The sequence below is a fragment of the Cavenderia fasciculata genome (assembly GCF_000203815.1).
Source record: "Cavenderia fasciculata unplaced genomic scaffold Scf_EU5ZYIE01EUG8B-5, whole genome shotgun sequence".
NCBI classification, from domain to species: Eukaryota; Evosea; class Eumycetozoa; order Acytosteliales; family Cavenderiaceae; genus Cavenderia; species Cavenderia fasciculata.
In genome coordinates, this window is record NW_004457642.1 from 692,163 (window position 1) to 716,809 (window position 24,647).

The 24,647-nt window shown below is 33.5% G+C and overlaps 9 protein-coding genes across 9 annotated transcripts; 4 read left to right on the forward strand and 5 right to left on the reverse strand.

Moving 5' to 3' along the window:
• Window positions 1–23: 23 nt before the first annotated feature.
• Window positions 24–4,107, reverse strand: DFA_09710 (uncharacterized protein; the record flags this gene model as incomplete). The annotated part of the gene is made up of 10 exons (XM_004352311.1): window positions 24–937; window positions 998–1,420; window positions 1,479–1,862; window positions 1,936–2,445; window positions 2,527–2,774; window positions 2,847–3,044; window positions 3,140–3,199; window positions 3,273–3,638; window positions 3,709–3,888; window positions 3,974–4,107. 10 exons carry the CDS (start codon window positions 4,105–4,107, stop codon window positions 24–26), a joined length of 3,417 nt encoding a protein of 1,138 aa, XP_004352363.1.
• A 2,363-nt stretch (window positions 4,108–6,470) lies between these two features.
• On the forward strand, window positions 6,471–9,237 carry DFA_09711 (RabGAP/TBC domain-containing protein; the record flags this gene model as incomplete). The annotated part of the gene is made up of 6 exons (XM_004352312.1): window positions 6,471–7,309; window positions 7,409–7,845; window positions 7,929–8,105; window positions 8,195–8,613; window positions 8,694–8,908; window positions 8,988–9,237. The coding sequence occupies 6 exons, from the start codon at window positions 6,471–6,473 to the stop codon at window positions 9,235–9,237; spliced, it is 2,337 nt and encodes a 778-aa protein (XP_004352364.1).
• Window positions 9,238–9,836: 599 nt separating this feature from the next.
• Window positions 9,837–10,230, reverse strand: DFA_09712 (uncharacterized protein; the record flags this gene model as incomplete). The annotated part of the gene is made up of 2 exons (XM_004352313.1): window positions 9,837–10,108; window positions 10,188–10,230. 2 exons carry the CDS (start codon window positions 10,228–10,230, stop codon window positions 9,837–9,839), a joined length of 315 nt encoding a protein of 104 aa, XP_004352365.1.
• A 202-nt stretch (window positions 10,231–10,432) lies between these two features.
• Window positions 10,433–13,561, reverse strand: DFA_09713 (uncharacterized protein; the record flags this gene model as incomplete). Its single annotated transcript, XM_004352314.1, has 7 exons — window positions 10,433–10,745; window positions 10,828–10,999; window positions 11,397–12,427; window positions 12,509–12,907; window positions 13,085–13,130; window positions 13,153–13,200; window positions 13,558–13,561. The coding sequence occupies 7 exons, from the start codon at window positions 13,559–13,561 to the stop codon at window positions 10,433–10,435; spliced, it is 2,013 nt and encodes a 670-aa protein (XP_004352366.1).
• Window positions 13,562–14,375: 814 nt separating this feature from the next.
• DFA_09714 (myb domain-containing protein) lies at window positions 14,376–20,621 on the forward strand (the record flags this gene model as incomplete). Its single annotated transcript, XM_004352315.1, has 3 exons — window positions 14,376–14,396; window positions 14,568–17,455; window positions 17,531–20,621. 3 exons carry the CDS (start codon window positions 14,376–14,378, stop codon window positions 20,619–20,621), a joined length of 6,000 nt encoding a protein of 1,999 aa, XP_004352367.1.
• Window positions 20,622–21,717: 1,096 nt separating this feature from the next.
• Window positions 21,718–22,104, reverse strand: DFA_09715 (uncharacterized protein; the record flags this gene model as incomplete). The annotated part of the gene is made up of 1 exon (XM_004352316.1): window positions 21,718–22,104. The coding sequence occupies one exon, from the start codon at window positions 22,102–22,104 to the stop codon at window positions 21,718–21,720; it is 387 nt and encodes a 128-aa protein (XP_004352368.1).
• A 522-nt stretch (window positions 22,105–22,626) lies between these two features.
• DFA_09716 (uncharacterized protein) lies at window positions 22,627–23,187 on the forward strand (the record flags this gene model as incomplete). Its single annotated transcript, XM_004352317.1, has 1 exon — window positions 22,627–23,187. One exon carries the CDS (start codon window positions 22,627–22,629, stop codon window positions 23,185–23,187), a length of 561 nt encoding a protein of 186 aa, XP_004352369.1.
• Window positions 23,188–23,875: 688 nt separating this feature from the next.
• On the forward strand, window positions 23,876–24,067 carry DFA_09717 (uncharacterized protein; the record flags this gene model as incomplete). Its single annotated transcript, XM_004352318.1, has 1 exon — window positions 23,876–24,067. The coding sequence occupies one exon, from the start codon at window positions 23,876–23,878 to the stop codon at window positions 24,065–24,067; it is 192 nt and encodes a 63-aa protein (XP_004352370.1).
• An 87-nt stretch (window positions 24,068–24,154) lies between these two features.
• On the reverse strand, window positions 24,155–24,529 carry DFA_09718 (uncharacterized protein; the record flags this gene model as incomplete). Its single annotated transcript, XM_004352319.1, has 1 exon — window positions 24,155–24,529. One exon carries the CDS (start codon window positions 24,527–24,529, stop codon window positions 24,155–24,157), a length of 375 nt encoding a protein of 124 aa, XP_004352371.1.
• Window positions 24,530–24,647: the final 118 nt, after the last annotated feature.

Below are 24,647 nucleotides of genomic sequence, written 5' to 3' on the forward strand. Positions count from 1 at the left end.
TGACCGAATATTTGGTTAGTTATTTATTTATTTACCAAAGAATTTAATTTAATATGAATTAATTTTTGTTGTTGAATATATGCATATTTCTTTTTCAATAGAATGGTAGTTGTTGTTGCAATGGCAATCAAAGCAACTCCACCAACAACAACGCCAACTATGATTCTCCATGTATTTGATTTATCATTACAATCTTGATTTCCCTTTTCAATTAATAATGGTGAGAAATCAGGATCGAGTATACATGATTTACATTGTGGTAGATTAACTCTAATCGTTGCAATTGATTCCTCCCCACTACTAGTAGTGGTATTAAAGAGTGATACCAATTCTGTTTTTGAATAGGCTGGTCTACCATCTGACAAGACATAATCTAAAAATCTACCATTGAATTGAATATTATCCTTTACAACTCTTAGGTATTGAATGGTTGATGAGAAATCATCATATTGCAAACTGTCCAATGGCTTTTCTTCACAATCGAAAACAAAAGTTTGATCTTGTGATATTGATGTTTTGAATAGTACCTTTAATGTTGCTAAATTGGAAGAGTATGACCAACCATCAATTCCAACCTCTAATTTAATGGCATATGGATTAATATGAATGACTTGATCTCCAAATGTAATGTCACGTGGTTGTTTAGAGAAAGAGACAATCGATGAAACATTGAGTTGGTAAAATGGTGATGTAGAGTTGGTGGTACCATTAGTAATATTGAGTTGATAGGTTACAATAGTAGTAGTATTCAAACTATCACTATACTCAATATTGACAGACCAATTGTAATCTGATACAAATAATTCTTTAATTGGTAAATCTTGATTATCAAATCCAACCTCTTGAATTGAATACATTTCAAAACTAAATTTCATTCCATCAATATCAAATGATATTGTTGGTGATGTCATATTTGGTGTTATCGTTGAATTTGAAACTAAATAAAAAAACAATTAATATTTAATACTTCTTTTTCTCTTCTTCTTTTGTTACATACATTTAGTTCTACAATTATCATCTTGATTATAATATAGATCACATTGACATTTTCCATTTTCATCACAATAACCATGACCATAACAATCATTTGTATCTTGTTTACATTTATCTTGAGAAGAGGGACCTCCACCACTTGATGAATCGCTGTTATTATTATTATTCATTGGTTTGAATAATAGTGCATCTCTAATAGTAACCCAAAGAGAGTCAACTTGAATCTTTGCAGATGTTAATCCTGGGTTTGGTTGACTTGAAAGTGTACAATTAATCATTGGTTGTGAGGTATATGTTATTTGACAGTTGATAGTATCATTTAGCAATACAATTGCATTTGATTGATTAAATGGACCAAAATCACCATAAAATGTTAATAGTTTTTGATCATCTCTATTAATTAATGTTGATGATACGATTGGATAAACTAAAAATAAATTATTAATATTAAATGAAATTAGATTGTTTTTTTTTTAAACACATACCAATTGAACAATTATTATAAAATGTTGGTTTAGAACAAATACAAACACCATCATATGAGCATTGACCATTATTATTATAATAATGACAATTGAATGTTTCCAATACACATTGATCATAGGGTGTTGTTATATTTTGGGGAATATAAACCCAACTATAACTGTCAATTAAAACAATAATACTAGGTTGAGAACCCTTGATATTCTCTTGTAGAGTACATTGAATATCACTACCAGAGAAAGAAGTGACAAGACAACTACTATTTCCGTTAACAGTGTTGAATAAAACTGTTGGAGTTGATGTAGAGTAATATCCAGACAAACTAAATTTAGATCCAGATTTTATAATTTGATCTAGTGTTGTCACTGTCATTACTATTGGATAAACTAAAATAATAAATAAAAAAATGTAAATATAAATGAATACATCTTTGTTTTTCTATTTTTTTAATACACATACATTGAGTAAATTCACAATTTGATAAAGAACCATTTAAATATTGATTTGATAATGTAATATTATATAAACCAAATGGAACTGGTTGGTTGGTATGACAAACAATAGTATTTGTAGTGTTTGAAGTTATAAGGCAAGATGTTTTAATACCAGTTGATAAAAAGGTGAGTGTTATATTGTGTCCAATATAAGAGTTGTAAAATTGAGGATAGAGATTGACAATGGTATAATTTGGTGCTTGAGACATTGCATAACCTGTGCCAATATTAATACCAGCTTCAACCACTGTGAATGGATAAGACAATCCAATAAAACTGTGAAATCTTACAGAGACATTTCTAGGTGGTCCAATTTGTAGAGCTGGTATAAAATCAATAAGCATATCAATATTCGGGGTGACTGGAGATACTCTATATGTTCCTTCTGTATCAGAGTATCCCCATCCCAAATTCCTACCGCGCAACTCTACTATTCCATTATTTGAATATAAATAATTTGATCCATAATCAACATCTTTAGAGAAAAAGATTGAATAAAAAATGAATTAAAAGGATGAAAAAAGATTAATTAATTAATTAAATTTAATCTACATACTACAAATAAAATTTTGTGGACGTTGAAGAGGAGATATTGATAGTATTAAAGGGTCTTGATCATAACACCAGAAGCAATCAGGTATTTGGGACAGCCCAGTATTATTGGCAATTAGATAGTTTGAACAAAATGATTCAGGTACTGTACCAGAAACTTGAGGATTATTTGAAATTCTCAATGCCATTAATTGAGTATTTTGAAATAAACTAAAGTTTATCTGACCTTGTAAATCATTATTTGTTAATCCTCTAAAAACAAATAAAAAAGAGTTCGAGTTAGATGTTTTCTTTTTTTGATTAAAATTAATTTAGATGACATACAAAGCAACCAAACCTTTTGGAGTTGAGAGATTTGGTAAAGATGTAAAACCATTATCATGGAAATTGATTGATAATATTTCAATTGGAAATTGTGTAAATGGGTAAGTAACCAAGTTTGATGTAGTAATATCTAAAATTCTCATCAATGGAAATTGATCAATTGATGGTGCAAATGTTGATAATCTTCCTTCCATTTTCCTAAATTTAAATTAATATAAATATAAATATAAATATAAATAAGTATATTTCTATTAATATTAATTTAAATTAATTTATCTAAGCTATTAACTTACAATGCACCAACCTTTGATGTATTTACTACATTTAAATGAAAGTTATTTCCCATAAGAGTACTAGAAAATATAAATATTTAATTAATACCTTAATCTAATATTAAATATATATTATTTATGAGTGAATACAAACATAACGCTAATGATTGAGATATTATGAATTACAGTGATTGAAGGACTACCAATATCATTATATAATCCTAGAGTGGATAGTTTTGGGAATGATGATTGTTGAAAGTTTAATTGTTTTGGATTGTTTACGGCAAATGATAAATGCATTGCATTCAATCGAGGGAGATTAGTGCTGGTACTGGAAATATCAAAATTTTGAAGTGGTGAACCTCTTATATTGATGGTAAATAAATTGGCGTGGCTTGGAAACTCTCCACCTGCAAATGATACAAGATTTACATTATCTTTTAATTCCAATGTACCCAGTACATTTAATCCTGTTGGAAATGTAGCTGGTATATTTGATAATGTTGAATCATTATAAATTCTAAATTAAATTAAGTTAATTAAATTAATTTGATTGTAACCAATTTAAGGTAAATGTGCTGTTAACATACTTGATGATATTAAGTACAGGTAAATTAACCAATTTATCAAATAAATTTAAAGTAGGATCAGCAACTGGAATATCGATAGATGATCGGTTGATCATGAGACTAGTCAAATATGGAAATGTGAATGTCAATGTTGAAAGTGGTATTTGACCGGTTGATGTATACCCATCAATTGATAATTCACTATATATATATGAGTGAGAGAGAGAGAGAGTTGGTTGGTGAGTACATATTTAATTTAATTTAATTTATTTCGGTTGAAACATACATTTTAGTTAGACCATTAGTTGAGCATGTAATACCGGTATAACTACACATTGAAGTATCTCTTGGTATGGATGAAACTCCGTATTGATTCAAAATCCATGATGCTGAATTAACTATAATAGCAATCATCATCATTGTTAGTCTTGATGTATGAGTTTTAGATCTTATTCAGCTTCCTATTAATATTACCTTCACCTACACTTATTGTTTGTGAATTCACTTGAACAGAACAGTGAAACAACACCAATAGTGAAACTATATATATGTATAGTATCTTGATACTTATCATCAATGTAGCTATCTATTCTCCCTTTTCTTTGATACTAATAATAATGGTAGTAGTAGTCGTAGTGTATTTGTAGTCGGCTTAAACAAGACGAAATTTGCCCTATTAATATTATTAGTCGGGATAAAAAGACCAAGAATGATGAATGAACCAAAGAATTAAGAATTAAGAATCTTCTTCTTCTTTTGTTGAGGATGTCCAATGTTTGGGTCAGATGATCATATCTCGAAGATGATTGATAAATCCCCCGTCGTCTCGAGATCAGTGAAAATATCTTGATCTTTGATATTTTTAAAAGAATCCAACTCTCTTGATATTGATAGATACGATCGTCTACTCGCGCGTTCGTTACTTGTAAAAGAAAAGATAAATAAATAATTCGCACAAATGAAAGGTGAACTTGCTTTTAAATTAATTAATTAAAAGTTGGTATTAATAAAAAAATAGGTGGTGGGTGGGAGAGGTATGATGATCATCGCATCAACTTGTATCTTTTTGTGCTGCTCGCTAGTTATAATATGTATACATATAACTCAAGTATAGAGATAGAAGCTGATATCTATAAATAATGTATTTGTTGGTTGGTTATGATATATGAGGTAACAACGTGTGTACTTGCAAGTACCCAGCCCTCAACACCTCACATACCTCTTAATCTTTAATTATTATTGTGTGCGACATTTTGAACAAAAGGAGGGAAAGGAAACCCCTTCGTAATACAACAAAGTTGACACTGGGGGGTGGTATGGTGATAGGGAGGTGGTGGGGTGTGAAGCCGCCGTGTCCCCATGGTTTTTTTCTTTTGAAAACAATTTAATCAAAGAAAGCTTCACAACAATTGTTTGTTGTTTTTTTGTTAACTATACAATTTGTTGAACAGAGAAGACCAAGCAAACATAGATTAGATTAACCAACAACAACAACAACAATTTAATTAAATTAAATTAATATCTAAAGTAAATTTAAATTGACTGCGCAACAAAACAATACGATTTGTTGTTGTTGTTTAGAGACTTTTAGATTATTAGACTTTTCAAAAAACAACACACCCACCATCATCATTATTACCAAAAAAAGAATAAATAAAAGGACAAGACTACTAGGGCAAGAAGAGGTAAGTCCCCAAACCATATGACGACGAGTCAATAACAACATATATCATAGTTTGTTCATCAACATCATCAACATCATCGAATAATAATAATAATAATAATAATTAAGCAATGATATCGATTGTTTCAACAACAGTTGCCTAAATGGTCACGTCGGTTTGAGTGAGGTCTGATTGTCACATCCTCTCTCCACTTTTCGCAAACATCCACCACCCACCACACCCTTATTACGAAGGGATCTATCATACATCAATTAAAATCTAATCGAGATGAAAGCGAAGGGAGGAGGAGAAGAGTTGGGATGTCTGTTGAATAGTTAGCCTATGGCCTCTCAACAAACAAACATACATCTCTCTCCTCCATAAAACTCAACAACAGTAATATTATTATTATATGTTCAAGATTCACCATTAATTAAAGTAAATACAGATACAGATACTCACAACACACAACGCAATTGTAAGTCCTTTGTCCAAGGATAGGGACTTATAAAAAAAACAATCACCCCCTTATACACTCACTCACTCACGCGGATCGAAATAAGTACCCCTTCCTTCAAATCAGAATCAAAGTGTGAGTGAATGAAATGTGTTGGTGGGTATGATGTAGGTGTGGGTAGGGGGTGTCATATGTCTCCAATGGTGTATAATTAATTCCCCCCCCCCCCCCCCCCTACCATACACTTCTCTTCAACAACAACATCATCATCATCATCATCATCACAATGTTATTATTATTGTTGTTGTGATATCTTTATCCCAATTGTGGTATTTTATTCATTTCATCATCAATCAATCAAATTATTTTACTTTACTACTACATTTTTTGTCATTACTAATTTATTCTTATTGGTTATTATTTAATAGTAGATCAAAAAATATATCTATATATATGTTGTAGTGGATCATAGATTTACATTGACAGATAGATAAAAACAATTTATAAAATAGAATAGGAACATTAATTAAAAATCGACCAATCATTTAATTAATTCTCATTCCGATAGATACTGCTGCTTACGACGATATATCAATTGATCAATCAATCAATCAATCAATCTTGTACACTTGTGAAAATAATCAACCAAATCAGCCATCATCATGTCACTCAATACAAATTCACAAGAGAATAAAGTTAAAAAGAAAGACGAACAACAACAACAACAACAACAACAACAACAACAACAACAACAACAACAACAACAACTATCACCTAAAAGAAAAATATCAACAAGTGAAACAATTATCAGTGAAAGAGGTAACAATAATAATAATAGTAATGTAAATAATAATAATAATTCAAACAATAATAATAATAATAATAATAATAATTCAGGATCATCATCATTTACATCTTCATCAATACTATCCTTTTTTGGTGGCAAGTCACCTTCATCATCAAGTAACAAACCACCACCACCACCATCATCATCATCATCATCATCGACGACGACCATGTCAAGTAAAAATAATACAGCTAAACATGTAGTTGTTGGATTTGATTTGACAACTACTCCTCCACCAATTCCAGTTATTACAGGTATTTCCAATGATGGTGGAAATAGTAGTGTATCATCGGTCAATCCATCACCTGTTCCATCTCCATCATTATCATCTAACAACAATAATACTGGTACTGGAAGTAATATCAATATAAGAAAGAGAAGTCATACCATTGATACAGGATCACTTTCCCATGGTGGATCTACTACACCTCCCTTACCAATCGTTCCAAATATGACCAGTTATGAATTTGCCCATAATAGTTTTGATAACCTATCAACTGCTGTTTCAGGTGGTGGTGGTGGTGGTTCTCATCATCATCATCACAATGAATACTATCTAGATACTGGTGGAAACAAATCACCAAATTCATCTACTAGTGTTGGAACAACTCCTCAATTGGTTGCTCTAAGTCCTTCTTTATTTTCTGCCCCAATGTATGTATCCACAGTACAGTACAGTAAAATCAATCAACATCAGATTTGATTTATATAAATGAACTAACAAACAATAATACTCTTTCTTTTTATTTAAAGGAAAAAACAATCAATTACACAAGGATATATGGATGAATATTATGAAATTGATAAAGGACCAAAATCAATTGAATTACAAAGAGATTTAGATTTGGTTTGGAAGACTGTCATATTGCCAAGACAACAACAATTGGCAAGAAGTGAATTAAAGTTTGTTATTCGTCGTGGTATTCCCGATGACAAACGAGTTCAAGTATGGAAACTAATCATGGGATTTGAAGAGTTTAAAAATACTTTAGAGTATTCTTCGGTCAAATCAACGCTTCAAGGTGACGCTATTCCTAAAAAGTTTCGTAATATCCCTTCATTTGGTGGTGTTGTTTCACCATCTGATCATTATCTAACCGAAGATGGTATTCAATTGGTTAAAAGAATTTTATCAATTACTGCCATGAACTTTCCAGATATTGAATATTGTCCTGTAATGCCAGATATTGGTAAGATAAAAAGAAAAAAGAAAACAAAAAAGAAACAGAGAAAAGAAATAGTAGTTAATATTAATTATTTAATTTATTTGTAGTACATATATTATTAGTTTTCATGTCAGAATTGGATACATATACAATGTTAAATTTATTAATCAAACAATCAGGTGATAACTTTTACCGATTCCTAAACACAAGTAATCGAGAATGTACTTTATTTGTATTGACATTTGATTCACTTGTTGAAAAACATATTCCAAAATTATATAAGCGTATGTAACAAATCAAATCTTAACCACATATATATATATATATATACATAGTATATTTATATTTATATTTATATTTTTTAATTTTGTAGATATGATGTCACTTGGAATATCAAGTTGTAAAGTTTTTTGTGAAGAATGGTTTTCAAGATTATTTGTGTCGATCCTACCATTCCATACGGTACTTCGAGTTTTTGATGTATTTCTAAGCGAGGGATACAAAGTATTGTATAGAGTAGGGTTGGGTCTACTCAATATACACAAACGAGAGCTTGTCAAGTCTGGTAATACTGCCGATGCATTTATCTGTACTCTTAAAAATCTCAACCTTCAAATGACAGACTCCTCACTATTGATGAAAAAATCATTTGGTATACATCTCAAACGTGACGACTTGACTAGTATCGACACTCGACATACTCATCAATTGAGACATGTCACCGAACCAGATTTACCTGTTTACTATCGTCCAAAAGTTTCCAAAAAATCTTTAATCTTGGAAGATGAACATGTAAGAAATAAGAAATAAGAAAAAAAAAAAAAGAATAAGAGAATATTTAATTAACCAATTTTCTTTTGAACTATTATTAGTACGAAATGATATGGGCATGGTTACCAAATATTTATGGTATTTGTGATCCAAAATTAATGTATAGTACTGAAGAGAATGGATACAATTTAGGAACTTTATTCCAAAAGATTGGAGATGATTATCCAGTGTTGGTAGTCATCAAATCCGATACAAATAATATATTTGGTTTCTTTATTGATCATCCTATTACCCCATCAAATTCTTTTGGTTCACAGTATGTTATAGTGTATAATATTATAATGTTATATTTCAAATTTTATTAATACTTTTTTATTATTTATTTATTTATTTAGGAGTACATTTGTATTTACGATTAAACCTCATGTTACAATTTATAAAGCAACACTTAAAAATGAATTATTTTACAAGGCAACAAATACATTATTGACGGTTGGAGGTAGTAGTAAGGGTGAATACGCAATCTCACTAGACAAGGATCTACATGGTACAACATGTCCATGTGAAACATTTGATAATCCTTGTCTCAATGGTACACTAGATTCATTTACTTCACTTGTATTGGAAGCATACGTATTACGATAAACAAAAAAAAAATCAATCAACAATATTAATAATACATAATAATAATAATAATAATATCAACCCCCATAGAGAGAGATTGAAAAGAATTGGAATGCAATGAATGATCACAATGAATGACTAGTGATTAAAAAATTAGATTTTAATCATCATCACAATTGTTTGGTCGTCCTTATTCCGACAGAGAGATCTCTCTGGTTAATACCACCATACTATTCACCATTTTTTTTAAAACATGTATATATCCTCCCCTCCCATCCTTCTTCCAACCATAATAATAATAATAATAAATAATAATAGATTACTTTTCATATATTAAATATGCATGTTCCAAAAGATAATGATTGTTAGTTATCCAAAAGTGAGTGATTTGATTGTTGGTTGGTTTTATTCATTTATCCATTTGTTTTGAATGCAAGTGAGTGCAATCAAGTTTTGGTCGATCGCGATGCATTGAATTAATGTTGTGTGTGAATTGTTGGTTGATGAGATAGATATATTGATATATATCTCGTTTAATGATAGACTATTTACAAAAGAAAGAAAGAAAAGGTATATAGATTTGCGCATATTGTTGTAATATTGTTGTAATGTTTGATCGATTATTGTTCAATAACATCAGAAGGTTTTTGTAGAATATCTTTAAAGGGATTATTTGTTCCACTGGTTTCAAAGAAACCTTCTTCCTCCAATTCTTTGTATGCACGAATGATTAAAGGATCGTTTGTACCCATCAAACCCATTTCTGCACGTTCTTGTTTGAGACGTCTCTTTTCTTCTCTTTGTTTCTCTACTGCCTCTTCAGCTTTATGTGATTTCTTTTGTTTCTGATTAAGATTACTCTTTGCACTCGTTGCCTTTTTAATAGGGTTATCTATAATCAAAAGATAGATAGAGTATAGTTAGAAATCGATGTGAATCTAATCTAATCGTTCATCTCTCAAACTACATACTTTTATTCTTTGAACATAATGCTACAATAGTTGCTCTAAACATTCTCTATTCTGTCTATACCTGTTTCTATTTAATAATATTATATTATGTGTATATCTAGATATTGAACAATGAAAATGACTTTCATTAAAAGCAAAGTAAAGTGTAATATTCGAAAAAAACGACCGAAATTGAAAATTATGTTATAACAGTAATATTAAATTTGACTCTCTCTTGCTTGTACAATTTATTAAATTAACTTTAATTAATGGATGGATGGATATAATGAATCTCTAAAGAATGGGGATAGATCAATTGTCCATGGAGAAGGGTCATTAATGATTGAAATATGGTCTGGCCAATAATTACAAAGATTTAGATCTTTTAATAAATACAAAGCATATGATTGACAGTTAGATTTTGGTCCCCAAGTAGTTGTACCTCTACAATAAATGTTTTCAAAATCAAAAGAGTATCTTGTATGTGTCCAAATAAAGAGTTGAGATATCTTTTCGATTTTACCTTGGAATGATGGATATCGTGCTTTGCCAAGTAGGATCGATTGGTTCAACATTTGTCTATCATGTCAAAGATTTGTTTCCCCCAAATCATGATAGAGTTGTTTGTTGAGTCTGAACATTCATCACCATATGCATTAACAATCCAATAGGACTAGAATCATCAATAGTCTCACCAAAAAAGTCAACTAGAATTGAAAAGTGACCAGATTGAATAGTACTACTATTATAATTATCCGTTGATGAAGATGAAGATGAAGTGATTTGATTAAATATTAACAAATATACATTATGTTGTCTATCTTTATCAACTACTAGAGTAGGGAAATTCTCTATTCCTGATGACATGATTAGATGAATGTATGAAAGGAAAAGGAAGGAAGTTGAATAAGGAAAACTAAAGTATGTTATATTTGTTGTTGTTTTGGGGAGTTAACCAAACAAACTTTATCTATTTTGTTTTTTTTAAAAAAAGGGGATCTTGTATTAATATAATATAATATATTTTGGTCCAATTGTTGTCATTGATTGGTTTACTTTACTTTTTAGATGGTTGGTTGGTTGGTTGGGTGGGTGGTTAGGGTTATTGGGGAACACGCCAAGAGGGGATTAGACCAATAGAAAGATCCAATGGTTTATTAGTCAATGGATTTCTTTTCATCGAAAGTGAATATGATTGTAATCCCATGTCAATCGATACTCCATCATTACTATCACCATTATTACTCGTATTCACATTGTTATTATTATTATTCTTATTATTTTTACTATTAATTGTTTTTGATTGTTTTATAACATTATTATTATTATTAGGTTGTTGTTTCTGTTGGAATAATTCTTCAATGTTATCATCCTCACCAATAATATCATTTGTTGGTTGTTGTTGTTGGATATTATTTGGTTGTGATGATTTCTTATTCTTATTTTTATGATTAATTAATCGGTTGTTTAGATCCTTTATAGTAAATTGATTGTAATAGGGATCGTCGTATATTGGGAATCCAGCATCTGAAAAGTGTACTCTGACTTGGTGTGTTTTACCTGTTAATAATTGTATATCATACAATGCATAGTATTTATCGTCTTGTTGTTGTTGTGATTGATGTTGTTGTTGTTTTCTCTTAAATACATCAACCAATTCAAATTTAGTTTGAGCAAGAGTAGATTGATCAGTTGGATTATACCGAGAACTATGGTAAAGGAAATGTTTACTAATAAATGGATGTTCCTTTGTTTTAAATTCACAACTATCTACACAATATTGACATGATGGTGGTAATAATCTTGGACTATTATTATTATTATTATTATTATTCTTGTTATTCTTATTATTCTTATTATTATTATTAGATTGTTGTTTTGTTTGATTATTGTTGTTGGTTTTAAAAGAAGAATCATTTCTACAATAAATATTACTCTCCAATATACCATTTGAAAGTAATCTTGATTTTAATCGATTAATAATATCCTGTCCTTGTTCCAATAACACCGATGATGATGATGATGATGATGATGATGATTGAGTTGTTGGTTTGATACATTGACATTTCCAAAGTGCATTACATTTAGTACATTTTCTAAGTAAACCAGTACCCTTTAACTCGTTGGATGCAGATCCACAAATAACACGATATGATCTCTCACCATACCGATACTGATACTTTTCTCTTGACTGTGATACATAGCTATCACCCAATTCATCCATTACCAAACATGGTGGAATTTCACACATTACTCTATACCTATACACAAATACAATACAAATACATTAATACACATGTATGTATGTCAATATATCAATATCAATATAATATTTAACATACTTTTTAATCCATTCTTTATTTTGAATAGCACGACCTAATTGTGAAGCAGTAACTTGATCAAAAGCAACTACCAACAAACCTCTTGTAAACTTGTCTATTCGATGTGGGAAATATAACTTTATATCTTGACCCGCTGCAGCACCTGCACCAGCACCAGCAGATACATTATTATTATTATTCTTATTCATATTCATATTTTGTAATAATAATCTTTTGATACGAGATTCTACAGTATCTTTTCTATTATCTGGATCTTGAATTGGAATTGCCGATGGTTTGTCAATGACAACAAACCTAGAGTTTAGATCCCATTGACCATAGACAAGATCCAACATCTTGTTATCATCTTTCTTTGTATCCCATCCAACTCTTTTTGAACTAGCAGTACTAGTACTAGTACTAGTAGAATAGTAAGAGGAGGAGGAGGACAAGAGTGACGATGCTATAGACCGTAGTTTGTGATTGTCTTCAATTATCTTCCATTTTATCATATCTCTTCTCTCTCTACCTAACTATCTATCTATCCTATTGATCGATCTTTGTCAATACAACAGAATAGATATGATGTAAGTGAACATTCTCTCAGTAACGCTAAAAGACGATTCCGCACCCATGTGCCAAACTTGATTTTTTTTTTTTCATACCAAGTTTGAGAGAGAGATAAAGTGAAGTGTAAACAGAGTAACTATCAACTAAAGGTATTTAAAATTTAAATATATATATTTATAGTTAACTTGTTAGCAGTTCACAAAGGTAAGAAAAAAAACTTTTAGAAGCAAAGTAAACATATTATTTTGTTTCTATAAAGTCACAAGAGACAGTCGTATAGTTGCAGGCAATCACTCAAGACACAACATCTATTACTGAAGAAATCACAACAATACAGTCTATCTCTCCTTTGATGTTTGGACGAAATCAAATATTATCAAAAGTCTAGTCGGTTGATGAATGATTGTATGACGAACGATAAAATCATCTAAGGGGGATTAATTGTATTTGAAGACCCCCCCCAAATAAACCAAATAATCAATCATATATGGTACTCATACTCATTGTTGATGTTGATTATAAATCCATGTTTAACAATCTAGATTTATAAGGATGTTGCTAATACTAATGAATGAATGTATGAGTGATCGAGAGAGACAGATATTTTGTTTAGTGATGTTCACTTTATCATATCATATCTATCTCTATCTATCTATCTATCTATTGATCTGTCAATCTATCTTTTCTTTGTGATCTGAATCAAATGATGTGAACATGTATCTCGAGATGTCAGCTGTCCACCAAATTACATGTTTGGTTTCGTGGTTCTTTCGTTTGTTTGTTTAGCGCCAACTTTTTCAAATTTTTTTTTTTTTTAATTATATTTTATTTTTTTTTTGTTTTTTAGAAAAGAATAGTATTCCTCAACGTTTATCTTTCTTCGAACCCCTGCTTGGTTGTTTTTGTTTTTGTTTTATTTTATTTTACTTTTTTTTCTATTATCACACAAAAGAGATTTCTAGTTTATCGAAAAAGAAAGAAAAAAAGAGAACATATTAAATTTTAATTAATTTTATATGAGTCGCTGAAATTCATTATATCTCTCTTATTTATATATATATCTATCTTTTTTTTTCTCTCAAAGACAACAACAACAACATTAGGCAGTACAACATATAGAAAGAAAGAAACTTTATCCGAACCGATATTCACATTCAAATACGGATTATATATATAATCGATCTTCACACACACACACAAGTCATTATTATATTACTGAACCGACGAAAGATTGTCCTACGACAGATCGATCGCGAGTAACCCAACTCAAAAGACACAAACCTATAATATATCCCCAATTTTATATACCTATACAAATATGTCTAAAATGGTGACAAGAGTATGTTTCAATAATAATAAGAATGAGAAGAATAATTATATCGGTGTTGGGTTGTTTGTTTGTTTGAACAACCCTTTTCGGCTTTGATTGGAATTCAAAGATCTCTCTAACCTTTTTTTTTATTTTTTTTTTTGGTTTTTTTCAACTTTTTTTTTTTCAACTATACTTTAGTCAAAAGGGAATCCAACAACTTCAACAACAATGAAAAGTGGAAATCCAAAGAGAAATACAACAAAGAAAATAATGAGTGATGAGGAAGAGGAATATAGTAGTAGCAGTAGTGATGGTTACTCGTCTTCCTCTGATGCGTCGTCGTCATCATCGGAATCGGAAAATTCATCTTCCGACGAATCATCAAACAAAAAGACAAATAACAAAGCTACTACTACCGCAACCAATGTAAATCCAAAAAGAAGAGTAGCATCTACTCTTCCAAATAAACAACAAGCAGCATTGGAATTATTGGCATCAAAGAAACGTGACCGACAAACTATTAAACAAGAGGATAAAGAGACTGCTGCTGCTTCTGCCGCTACTACTTCCTCCACATCATCATCAACATCAACATCGACAACAAGTACAAGTTCTTCTACTACCACCGCATTATCAAAAAGAGGAGGTAGAGGAGGATCAAGTGCTGCAACAAGAGGACGTGGACGTCCAAGAAAAACTGCTCCCAAAAAACAAGAGAGCAGTAGCGAAGAGGAAATATCAGATATATCAGATTATGGATCCGATGCATCATCATCAAGTGGTGGTGAAAGTGAAGCAGAACAAGAAGAGGTGGTCAAGAAAAGAGTTCAACCTGCTAGAAAAGCAAAACCAAATATCATCACCAAAAAACAACAAGAATCAGAATCTGAACAAGATAATAGCGAAGAATCAGAAGAAGAAGAAGAAAATAGTGAAGAAGAAATGGAAATTGATGAAGAAGAAGATGATGAAGGAAAAAGTGGTAAAAATATAGATCTAAAGTTAAAATCTATTGATAGTCGTTTAAAGATTGAATTTTCAGTGGAAAAGGTTGTTGATGCTCGTGAACAAGTATCAGCTGATAGTGGCGAAGCCAAGGTACCAGAGGCATTGGTGAAATGGCACGGATTGGCATTTATCCATTGTTCATGGGTCGAGATTGCCAAACTATCACAGACAAAGAGTGGAAAAGCACGTCTACAACGATTCTTCAAGACACATACAATCGAGGATGGTGTCAGCCAAGACGAGAAGTTGGCCTACCAAGAGCTGATGCAATGCGAGCGAATCCTCACCGACTCCAAGGCTGAATCCATCAGAAAGGGAACGGCGTTCAATTCAACGCATCCGCTACTGTACCTGGTCAAGTGGAAGGGTGAGAGCTACGCACGTTGCACATGGGAGACTGCCGAGGAGTTGGCCGACGACAAGGCACTCCAAGACTACCGTACACGCAACCAATACCCAAGTGAAAAAGAGTTGACCGAGAAGGAACGTCCTCCAGCATCCGCATGGAAAGAGTCGGCCGAGTCACCAAGCTATTTTAAGAATGGCAACAAGTTACGTCCCTACCAACTAGAAGGTTTGAATTGGTTGTCGTTTTGTTGGCATCAACGTAGAAACTCAATGCTCGGTGATGAAATGGGTCTTGGAAAGACAGTCCAAAGTGTATCGATCATCGAGACACTCCGTTCTGTACATGGTATTAGAGGTCCGTTCCTTTGTATCGCTCCACTCACAACTATCCCACATTGGAAGCGTGAGTTTGAAGCATGGACCACTCAATCTGTACTAGTGTACCATGACACGGGTGATGCACGTCAAACTATTCGTGACCACGAGTTCTTTTACCCAACTGCCAACAACAAAAAGAACAATAATGTAACAAAGTTTAATACACTTATTACAACCTATGAAATGATTATTAGTGATCGTTCATTCCTCTCCAAGATCAATTGGAAGTATGTTGTCATTGATGAAGCTCATCGTCTCAAGAACAAGAGTTGTCGTCTGACCAATGAACTGCGTACCTACAACTATGGCCACTTGCTCTTGCTCACCGGTACACCCATCCAAAACAACACCCAAGAGTTGTGGTCGTTGTTGAATTTCTTGCAACCCGAGAAATTTGCATCGTGCGACGAGTTTTTGGTCGAGTTTGGCGATCTCAAGCAGGCGGAACAAGTCACCAAGTTGCAGGCTGTCCTCAAACCATACATCCTCCGTCGTATGAAGGAGAATGTCGAGAAATCGATTGCGCCCAAGGAAGAAACCATCGTCGAGGTGGAGCTGACCACCGTGCAGAAAAAGTACTACCGTGCCATCTATGAAAAGAACTTTTCGTTCCTCCGCAAGGGTGGTAAGGGTCCAAGTCTCCTAAACATCATGATGGAGCTGCGCAAGTGCTGCAATCACCCCTATCTCATCAAGGGTGCCGAAAAGTCAGAGATGGCAGACCTCCAAATCAAGAATGGCGTCACTGCTGCTGGTAAGAGTGCCCAAGACGCCGTCTATGAACGTCTTATCCAAAGTTCTGGCAAGTTGGTCCTCGTTGACAAACTACTACCAAAGTTGAGAGCCGGTGGACACAAGGTACTCATCTTTTCACAAATGGTGATGGTCCTCGACATTTTGGACGACTATCTCACCTATCGTGGATACCCACACGAACGTATCGATGGTTCCATCAAAGGAAATGACCGTCAAGCTGCCATTGACCGTTTCTCTAAAAAAGGTAGTGACAGTTTTGTCTTTTTATTGTGTACCAAGGCCGGTGGTATCGGTATCAATTTGACAGCTGCCGACACTGTCATTATTTTCGATAGTGATTGGAATCCACAAAACGATCTCCAAGCTCAAGCTCGTTGTCATCGTATCGGTCAAGATAAAATGGTCAAAGTTTATCGTTTGGTCACTAGAAACACTTATGAAAAGATCATGTTTGATCGTGCCTCTAAAAAACTTTCACTCGACAAGGTAGTCTTGACCAAAATGAACAATTCTTCAAATATTCCTCAAGAAGGTGAAGAAAATCCTGATAAAGAAACTATTGATAGTTTATTACGTTATGGTGTTTATGCTATAAAGTAAGTAAAGAAAAAAAAAAAAAAAAATTTAAAAGAATTATTTAATTATTAACATTTAATTTTATTTATTTTTAGGGATGATGAAGGAGCAAGTGAAAGATTTTATGAAGAAGATATTGATAGAATTTTAGATAGAAGTACAGTTGTTAAACAAGAAGATTTCGATCCATTGGCCAATTCATTTTCAACTGCTAGTTTTTGTTCATCAACTAGTACCAAGGATATTGATGTCATGGATCCAGATTTCTGGGACAAGTTTGTACCAGAATTGGATACTGCAGGTGATGACCTATTGTTGATGCCACGTACTAGAAAGAATGTTCAAAGATTTGGTTTGGTTGGTGTTGAAGATCTATCAAGTGATTCAGAGCAATCAGATTATGAACCAGATGATGAAGAGACCAATTCATCTTCTACCACCACCCCCACCACTGCCAATGGTGGAGAGAAACCAGAAAAGGTTGAAAAGAAAAAGGGTGGATGGTCAAAGAGTGATCGTAACCGTTTCAAGGCATCGCTGTTTGTTTTTGGTAGTGGTCGTTGGGACCTCATCAAAGAGGTTGCTGGTCTCCCTGATTACTCGGTCGAACAAATCAAACAATATGGTGAAGCATTTGTACTGAAATGTTTGGAATGGGAGGAAATTGAAAAGGAAAAAGAAAAGGAAGAAGAAAAGGCTGAAAAGGAAAAAGCTGAAAAGGAAAAGTCAGGAGACAAACCCACAAGTAAAACTTCTAAAAAGCCTGTTGACCCAATCCCAACTAAACCATTTACATTGACCGTTGTACCAGAATTCCTCAATTCCTATGTCGATTGTTATGAAGAAGATGTTTTCACAACTTATAACAAACCAATTCCAGAGGATGGATGTGCTGGTAGTGGGTCAACCAAGTTTACTAGTACAGATATTGTTGCAACCTACTCTAATCCATACATTAAAGATTCATCATTGGTCGATGTTAGATTTGGTGAATATTTGGCTAGAAACTGTAAGAGAATTGTTCAATCACTCACTACAATGGGTTTGTTGGCTCATGTTCTCAGACTTGGTTATGACAAGATTGTCAATGCTGTTGGCGGTCTTCCAGACACACCAGCTCCTTGGTGGAAGTTTGACGAGGATAATGATTTCCTTGTAGGTATCTATCGTTATGGTACTGGTGAATACGATCGTATTCGTGAAGATCCAACTCTATGTTTCTTTAAACACAAGTATGCCGTTCAACAACTAAAGGATGATGAAAACACAACCATTGACGAACAGACCAAGAGTACTACTACTACAACAACAACCGCTGTTACCAACGGTACTGCTCCTGCTGGAGACTTACGTGTATGGCCATCTGCCAAAGTATTGGGTCACCGTTTCAAGAGAATGTTGAGAACGTTAGAATCTTACAATAGACATCTCGTCAAGCTCCAAGAAACGGGTGGTGTAGACAAGCCTGGTAGTGCAGTAGTGATCAAGAAGCCATATGCACAAGGCGGTAAAAAGAAGATGGCCGAGCTAAAGGCCGATTGGACAAAGAGAGAAAAAGCCGATTTCTACAAATATGTCACTCTGTTTGGTGTCATTGAATTGGAGAGTGGCGAGTTTTCATGGGACTTGATCAAGGACAAGGCCAGTCTACGTAGAAAGTCATCAGAACACATCGAACGTTACTATCACGAAGTCTTGACCAAATGCCAAGAAAAGATTGAAGGTGATAAGTCTGGTGGCGGTCTTGGAAGCAGTTCAAATGGTATTGATTTGAAATCAAGTTCAAATCAACTCGGAACTGCTGGCAACGATGAAGGTGGTGGTGAGTTGACCATTCAACAATGCAAGAGATTGGTGAGTCGTGTCATCTTTTTCAGACGACTACGTCAGACTCTCAAGGCTGAGAATCTCAGAGAGGTTGCTACGGGATACACGACGATGACTGGATTGCCAAGCTGGTGGATCGCCGGTGAACACGATATCGCCTTGCTCCACGGTTTGGATAAGCATGGATTCACCTCTTACGACGATCTCTGCTACGACAAGGAATTCCCATTCTATGCAATCTACAAGATTAAAGCCAAGCAACGCAACATTGATGTTTCAATGGATATGAGTGATGAAATGCCACAGACAGCACATCAACAACAACAAAACAACGAAGATGCAGAAAATCTTGACAAGATCCAAACTGACGACGATGAGAATGGTCCGTCAGTCACCCCCAGATCATCAACCACCACTGCCTCTGCCTCTGCTGCCAATGCTGCCACCGGCCAACCTCCCAACCAAAACGGTAATGGACTGAGTGCATCAACCAATGGAGTTGCTGTTCAAGCTGGCGAAGGTCTAGACAAGAGAAAGAAAAAGGAACAAATCTTGACTGTCCTCAACTTCCCCAAGGAAAAGGTTGTCACCAAGAGAATTGAAACCATTGTAGATTTGGTACTTAGTGGGCCTAAAAAAGGTAAAGGACAACTTCAGTTTCAATCCCAACAACAACAACAACAACAAAGGTCAGTCTCTCCAAACCCTAATCAAACGGTACAACAATCAAACTCAACACATATAAATGGAAATGGTAAACATCACAAATCCTCTTCACGCCAAACATCAAACTCTGTTTTTGACAAGAAACAAAAACAAATCACCGATTTTTTCTCTACGACCATTGGTAATAATAGTAGTATTGACAATGGATCGCTACAACCCTTATTCCAAAAACTAAATAACCATACCAATGGTGGTACTACCAAAGACAAGGTCAAACATTTGAATCTTTTATTGAAATCTGATGATAAATCAAATTCCTCTACGACTCAAAAGACTAGTTCACATCACTCCTCCTCCTCGTCTCATCATAGTAGTAGTAGTAGCAGCAATGGTACAAAGAAATCTTCTTCTTCATCCTCTTCATCCTCTTCATCATCATCACAAAAACAAGCAAGAAAGAGAACCAAGAGAAGTCATCATGATAATGAACCACCAACTCATGAAGCCAGAATTATTCTCTCTGAAGAAGACGAAGACGAAATTCCAAGTTGGGTTTTAAATGGTAACGGACAACAAATGGAAGGATTCAGTGATAGTGACGATGATACTCCAATGAAGGATATTACTTTATCAATTAATAACAATAACAATAAGAACAACGGTAACTTGCTTCCACCAATTTCGGAATTATAATCTACTCGAAACAACAACAATACATACACAGAACCAACTCAAAGATCAATATTGATCTATTTTTTTCACTAAATGTAAATAAATAATTATATGTTATGAAAGTAATAGCCGGAGATGAACGATATTTTATGTATTTATTTATTTATTTATTATTATTTTCCAATGTTTGGACCATGATGATTTATCCATTATTACAATTAAACACATCGTCGTTAAATTCCGAGTCGCATTCTAAAATATCTTGACTTTGGATACATTTATTGTATTTGTCTTGTGCTAGATCTTGACAATCATCTTGAGCATTGGTAAAGCAGAGATAAAGAATTGAAATAATCATTAAAAATAGTATAGTTGATTTGTTCATTTTGTTTGTTTGTTTGGTTGTTTGTTTGTTTGGTTGGTTGGTTGGTTGGTTACTACCTTTTTAATTTCCACTTGCTCATGCTTTGACAAAGGGAGAGAGACAGAGGAAAGAAATGATAATACTCATCTCTCTTTACTACCAAATACTTATACCCAATCATCATTTTAGGGGAGGATGTAATGATAATTATTATCATTGTCGGTGGTGGGGGGTTGTTGTTAATAACAATTCAAATCTATTTTCAATCAAAATTTGTGTGAGTTAAGGGTGTGGCCAATGCCCTACTATGATGTTGATTGAGTTGAACATTTAAAATAAAACAACCACCTATGAGTAACCCTTAAAATCTTTGCTGTGATAATGCAAACTCTTTGGTGAATGAGATACCTCCCATGAAGAACAATATATCCTGCTATTAACTTTTTGAGAGTTTCCTTGTTTTTTTTTTAGGTTGTTCATTTGTAAAACACCATGAATAAACCAATAATTGTCTATCTGAATTAAGATAATTATTATTAAATCCTCTGTCTATTTATTAGGCTTTTAGTTTTTTATTAATTGTTGGCACCAAGATATTTTTGTTTTGGAGATGGAGAAGGAACGGATAACTTGATCTTTCCATTCCTCCATCGTTGAGAGGGCAACGGCAATGGTCAATTAGCAATTTAAAACATTCTAATGAACAATATCTAATAGATATATTGAAAAGTTTGCTTAAAACCTATGGCCTTTTTAATTTTGTTTTAAATAATGATGATGATGAATTTGAATTGATATTTGGTGATTATGAATATGTGCAACACAATGGTTCACTCCACCTAGAATTGCTTCTTTGATGATGGAGGATTTTTTCTCTTTTGTATGGTCAAGTACGAAATCTAAAATGTCATTGTCACAGATGAAGCCAGCAATTTTACAGGGTCTTTGTCCAAAATATTGGTTCTTTTCTCTGACGAGATAGTTTACTATTGCCATGTGACCACGATAAAATGTCTCATCTAAATATGAACAGGATACACCATCCAATTTTATTGAATCGAAATGATTTTCAAAAAAGTATTGAACGATTGACAAGTGACCACCAGCATATCCACAGGCTTTATCGATGACATGTTTCATATTTTCATCCAATGGTGATTGAGAATTGGTGAAAAAGTACTTTCTTTAATGGAGCCCGCGTTATGGGATTGGACACCAGTAATGGAGCGTCATACTATTAGGGGTCTCCAGCCCTTTTTAGATAATCCACAGTTAGGCCGCAGGCTAGAGTTTGGGATTTAGCGATAAGTCTTGAACTCGGTTTGATTAACGGCACTCCCATGGCGCGCTTAAGCGCACCACTAGGACTAGACTAGTCCATTGGAAAAGGGTTCTGTATGATTGGTAAATCTTCTTCATTTGTATAATCAAATTTGATATCTTTGAGGCCAGGGTTTATATAGGTGTTGGAGAAAATAATTGCATTGAGGCTTGAAAAAGAATACCTCTCCCTATTTTGCCCTGTTGGAAGAGTTGTTATTAATAGAGTGAAATTGAAAATAATATGAGGAACAATCAATCACATTCATGTCAAGATAATTTTTTTTTCTATTGAAATTATTTTTTCAAATGAAACTAATTTTTGCCCTGTTGGAAAACACCATGGCCTCACAAATTTCAGTATTGCAAGGACAAGTGCAGACTTTGATGAATAGAAACGGGTTACCAACATCAACAACATCAACAACCTCAACAACATCATCAACTTCAAAACCAGACCCAAACCCAAACATCCCAACACCACAAGATGTGGAATATTCATTGAACAGTAGTGCTTATTTGCTCCTACATCAAGCCCTTTACTACTACCTAGAAAATGTTCTGCTCCCACTCGTCAATGATAAGCGTTCAAAAACAAGCTCTGATCCTTACAAGTGGGACGAGTTTGTGGCAATCTACCAGAAAGACAAAGACGCTTGTTCTATTGCCAAAAATGTACACGATTTTAACCTTGAGGGCTTGTTCAACCAGCTGCACGATAAAAGAGTTGAATTTGCTCACCCAACAATATCATCTAGAACAAAACCCCCACCCCCTGCCGTCGACGACAACTTTTTCGATAGGGCCTATCGATTCATTAAACAATCAGACCTCCCTGCCACAAAGAGAAGGGCAGTAAAAAAAATGTTATGCAAAGCTATGGACCATTTCAACATGCAATAAAATAAACAATTTATTTATTTATTTATCAACCCATTCTACGCAAAGTTTACTATCGTCTTCTGCAGCATGGGATTTTAAAAAAAAAAAAAAAATCAAATCTCAGATTCCAGTTTGTCTCCAATCAATTAGTGTTGTTTTAAACCTCTCTCTTCAAAAAATGTGCGAATCGGATGATGGCTGCGATTGTGAAGAAACCCTGCTCGCCAGGGAATAGAATTTTAGTATTTATTAAGTTTTAAAAAACTGTTCAAATGTTTGTCATTTAGTGCAACAGAGACATATCATATTTTAATTCCAACTACCAATAAAGATGGCCCATTATATCAGATACCCGAAGTTCCCTGAAGGTGAACTAGGACCATTGGGATACGTTCCCGTGTGGCAGAGATACAATTTACGTAGTGCCCTATATAGCGTGATGCGCGCTTTTAGTTTACAACAAAACGCTATTGCAGATATACCTGCAAAAACTTTTAGTGATTTGAATAATAACAATATTCAAACAAGCAAACTAACTTTTCATGCTGCCAATATTGTTGTTGACTATATCAACGGTCGACTACAAGATTTGGAACGACAAAATACCAGACCCCAGATCACCCTGCTCAATGGTAGAGTTGCCGAAAGAGATGCAAGAATCAACCAACTGCTTGATGATGTCAGAAGATTGGGTGAAGTTATCCAAACAATGGCAAATGTCCAAGAAACCCAAAAAACAAGCGCTGACATTCAAATCAAGGCACTCCAAGATAAACTACGAGAATATATCAACTGGGCCACAACTACAGCTATTACTGCTCCACTAGTCCCAGAAGAACTCCTCGTAGAAGATGTTGATCCATATGATTTCGCAAATGTGGACTCCGATAACGAAAAATAAACTCTTATATAAGAGCCTTTAATGGTATTAAAATTAAAATGATAATAAAAATATAATTTTATTTTTTTTAATATTAAAACAAATGATTTATCTTCTTGGTGAACGAGCAACAACTTTAGGGTTTTCTTCTTTAAATTGGTCCACAACATCCATGTCTTTGAAAAACTTGCAAAATTCCTTCTTTTCATCCTCGGACATAGAGCCATCTGAATAATTACCTATTTTCATATCATTGGGGTAGTAATCTTGAATTCCTAGTTTGAAATTTAATAACATTTGGATTTCAAAATCTGCCCATCTTTTTGTTGCATTGAGGACAGCTATGAAAAGAGAGATACACTCTTCATTGCAATCTTTGGTTACCAAGGCATTTTCAATATTGTACCAATCATTCAATGGCAAAACAAAAGCGGGTTCATAGGGTCCCCATTTGAAACAATTTTTATGATGTGGGCACGACATAGTTATTATTATTAATTATAAAAAAAAGAGAAGAATAAATTGAAAAATTACAAATTTTTTTGGTCTGTGAAATAAATGAATTTGGTGATTAATTTTCAAGTGGTAAAAATGTAACCCG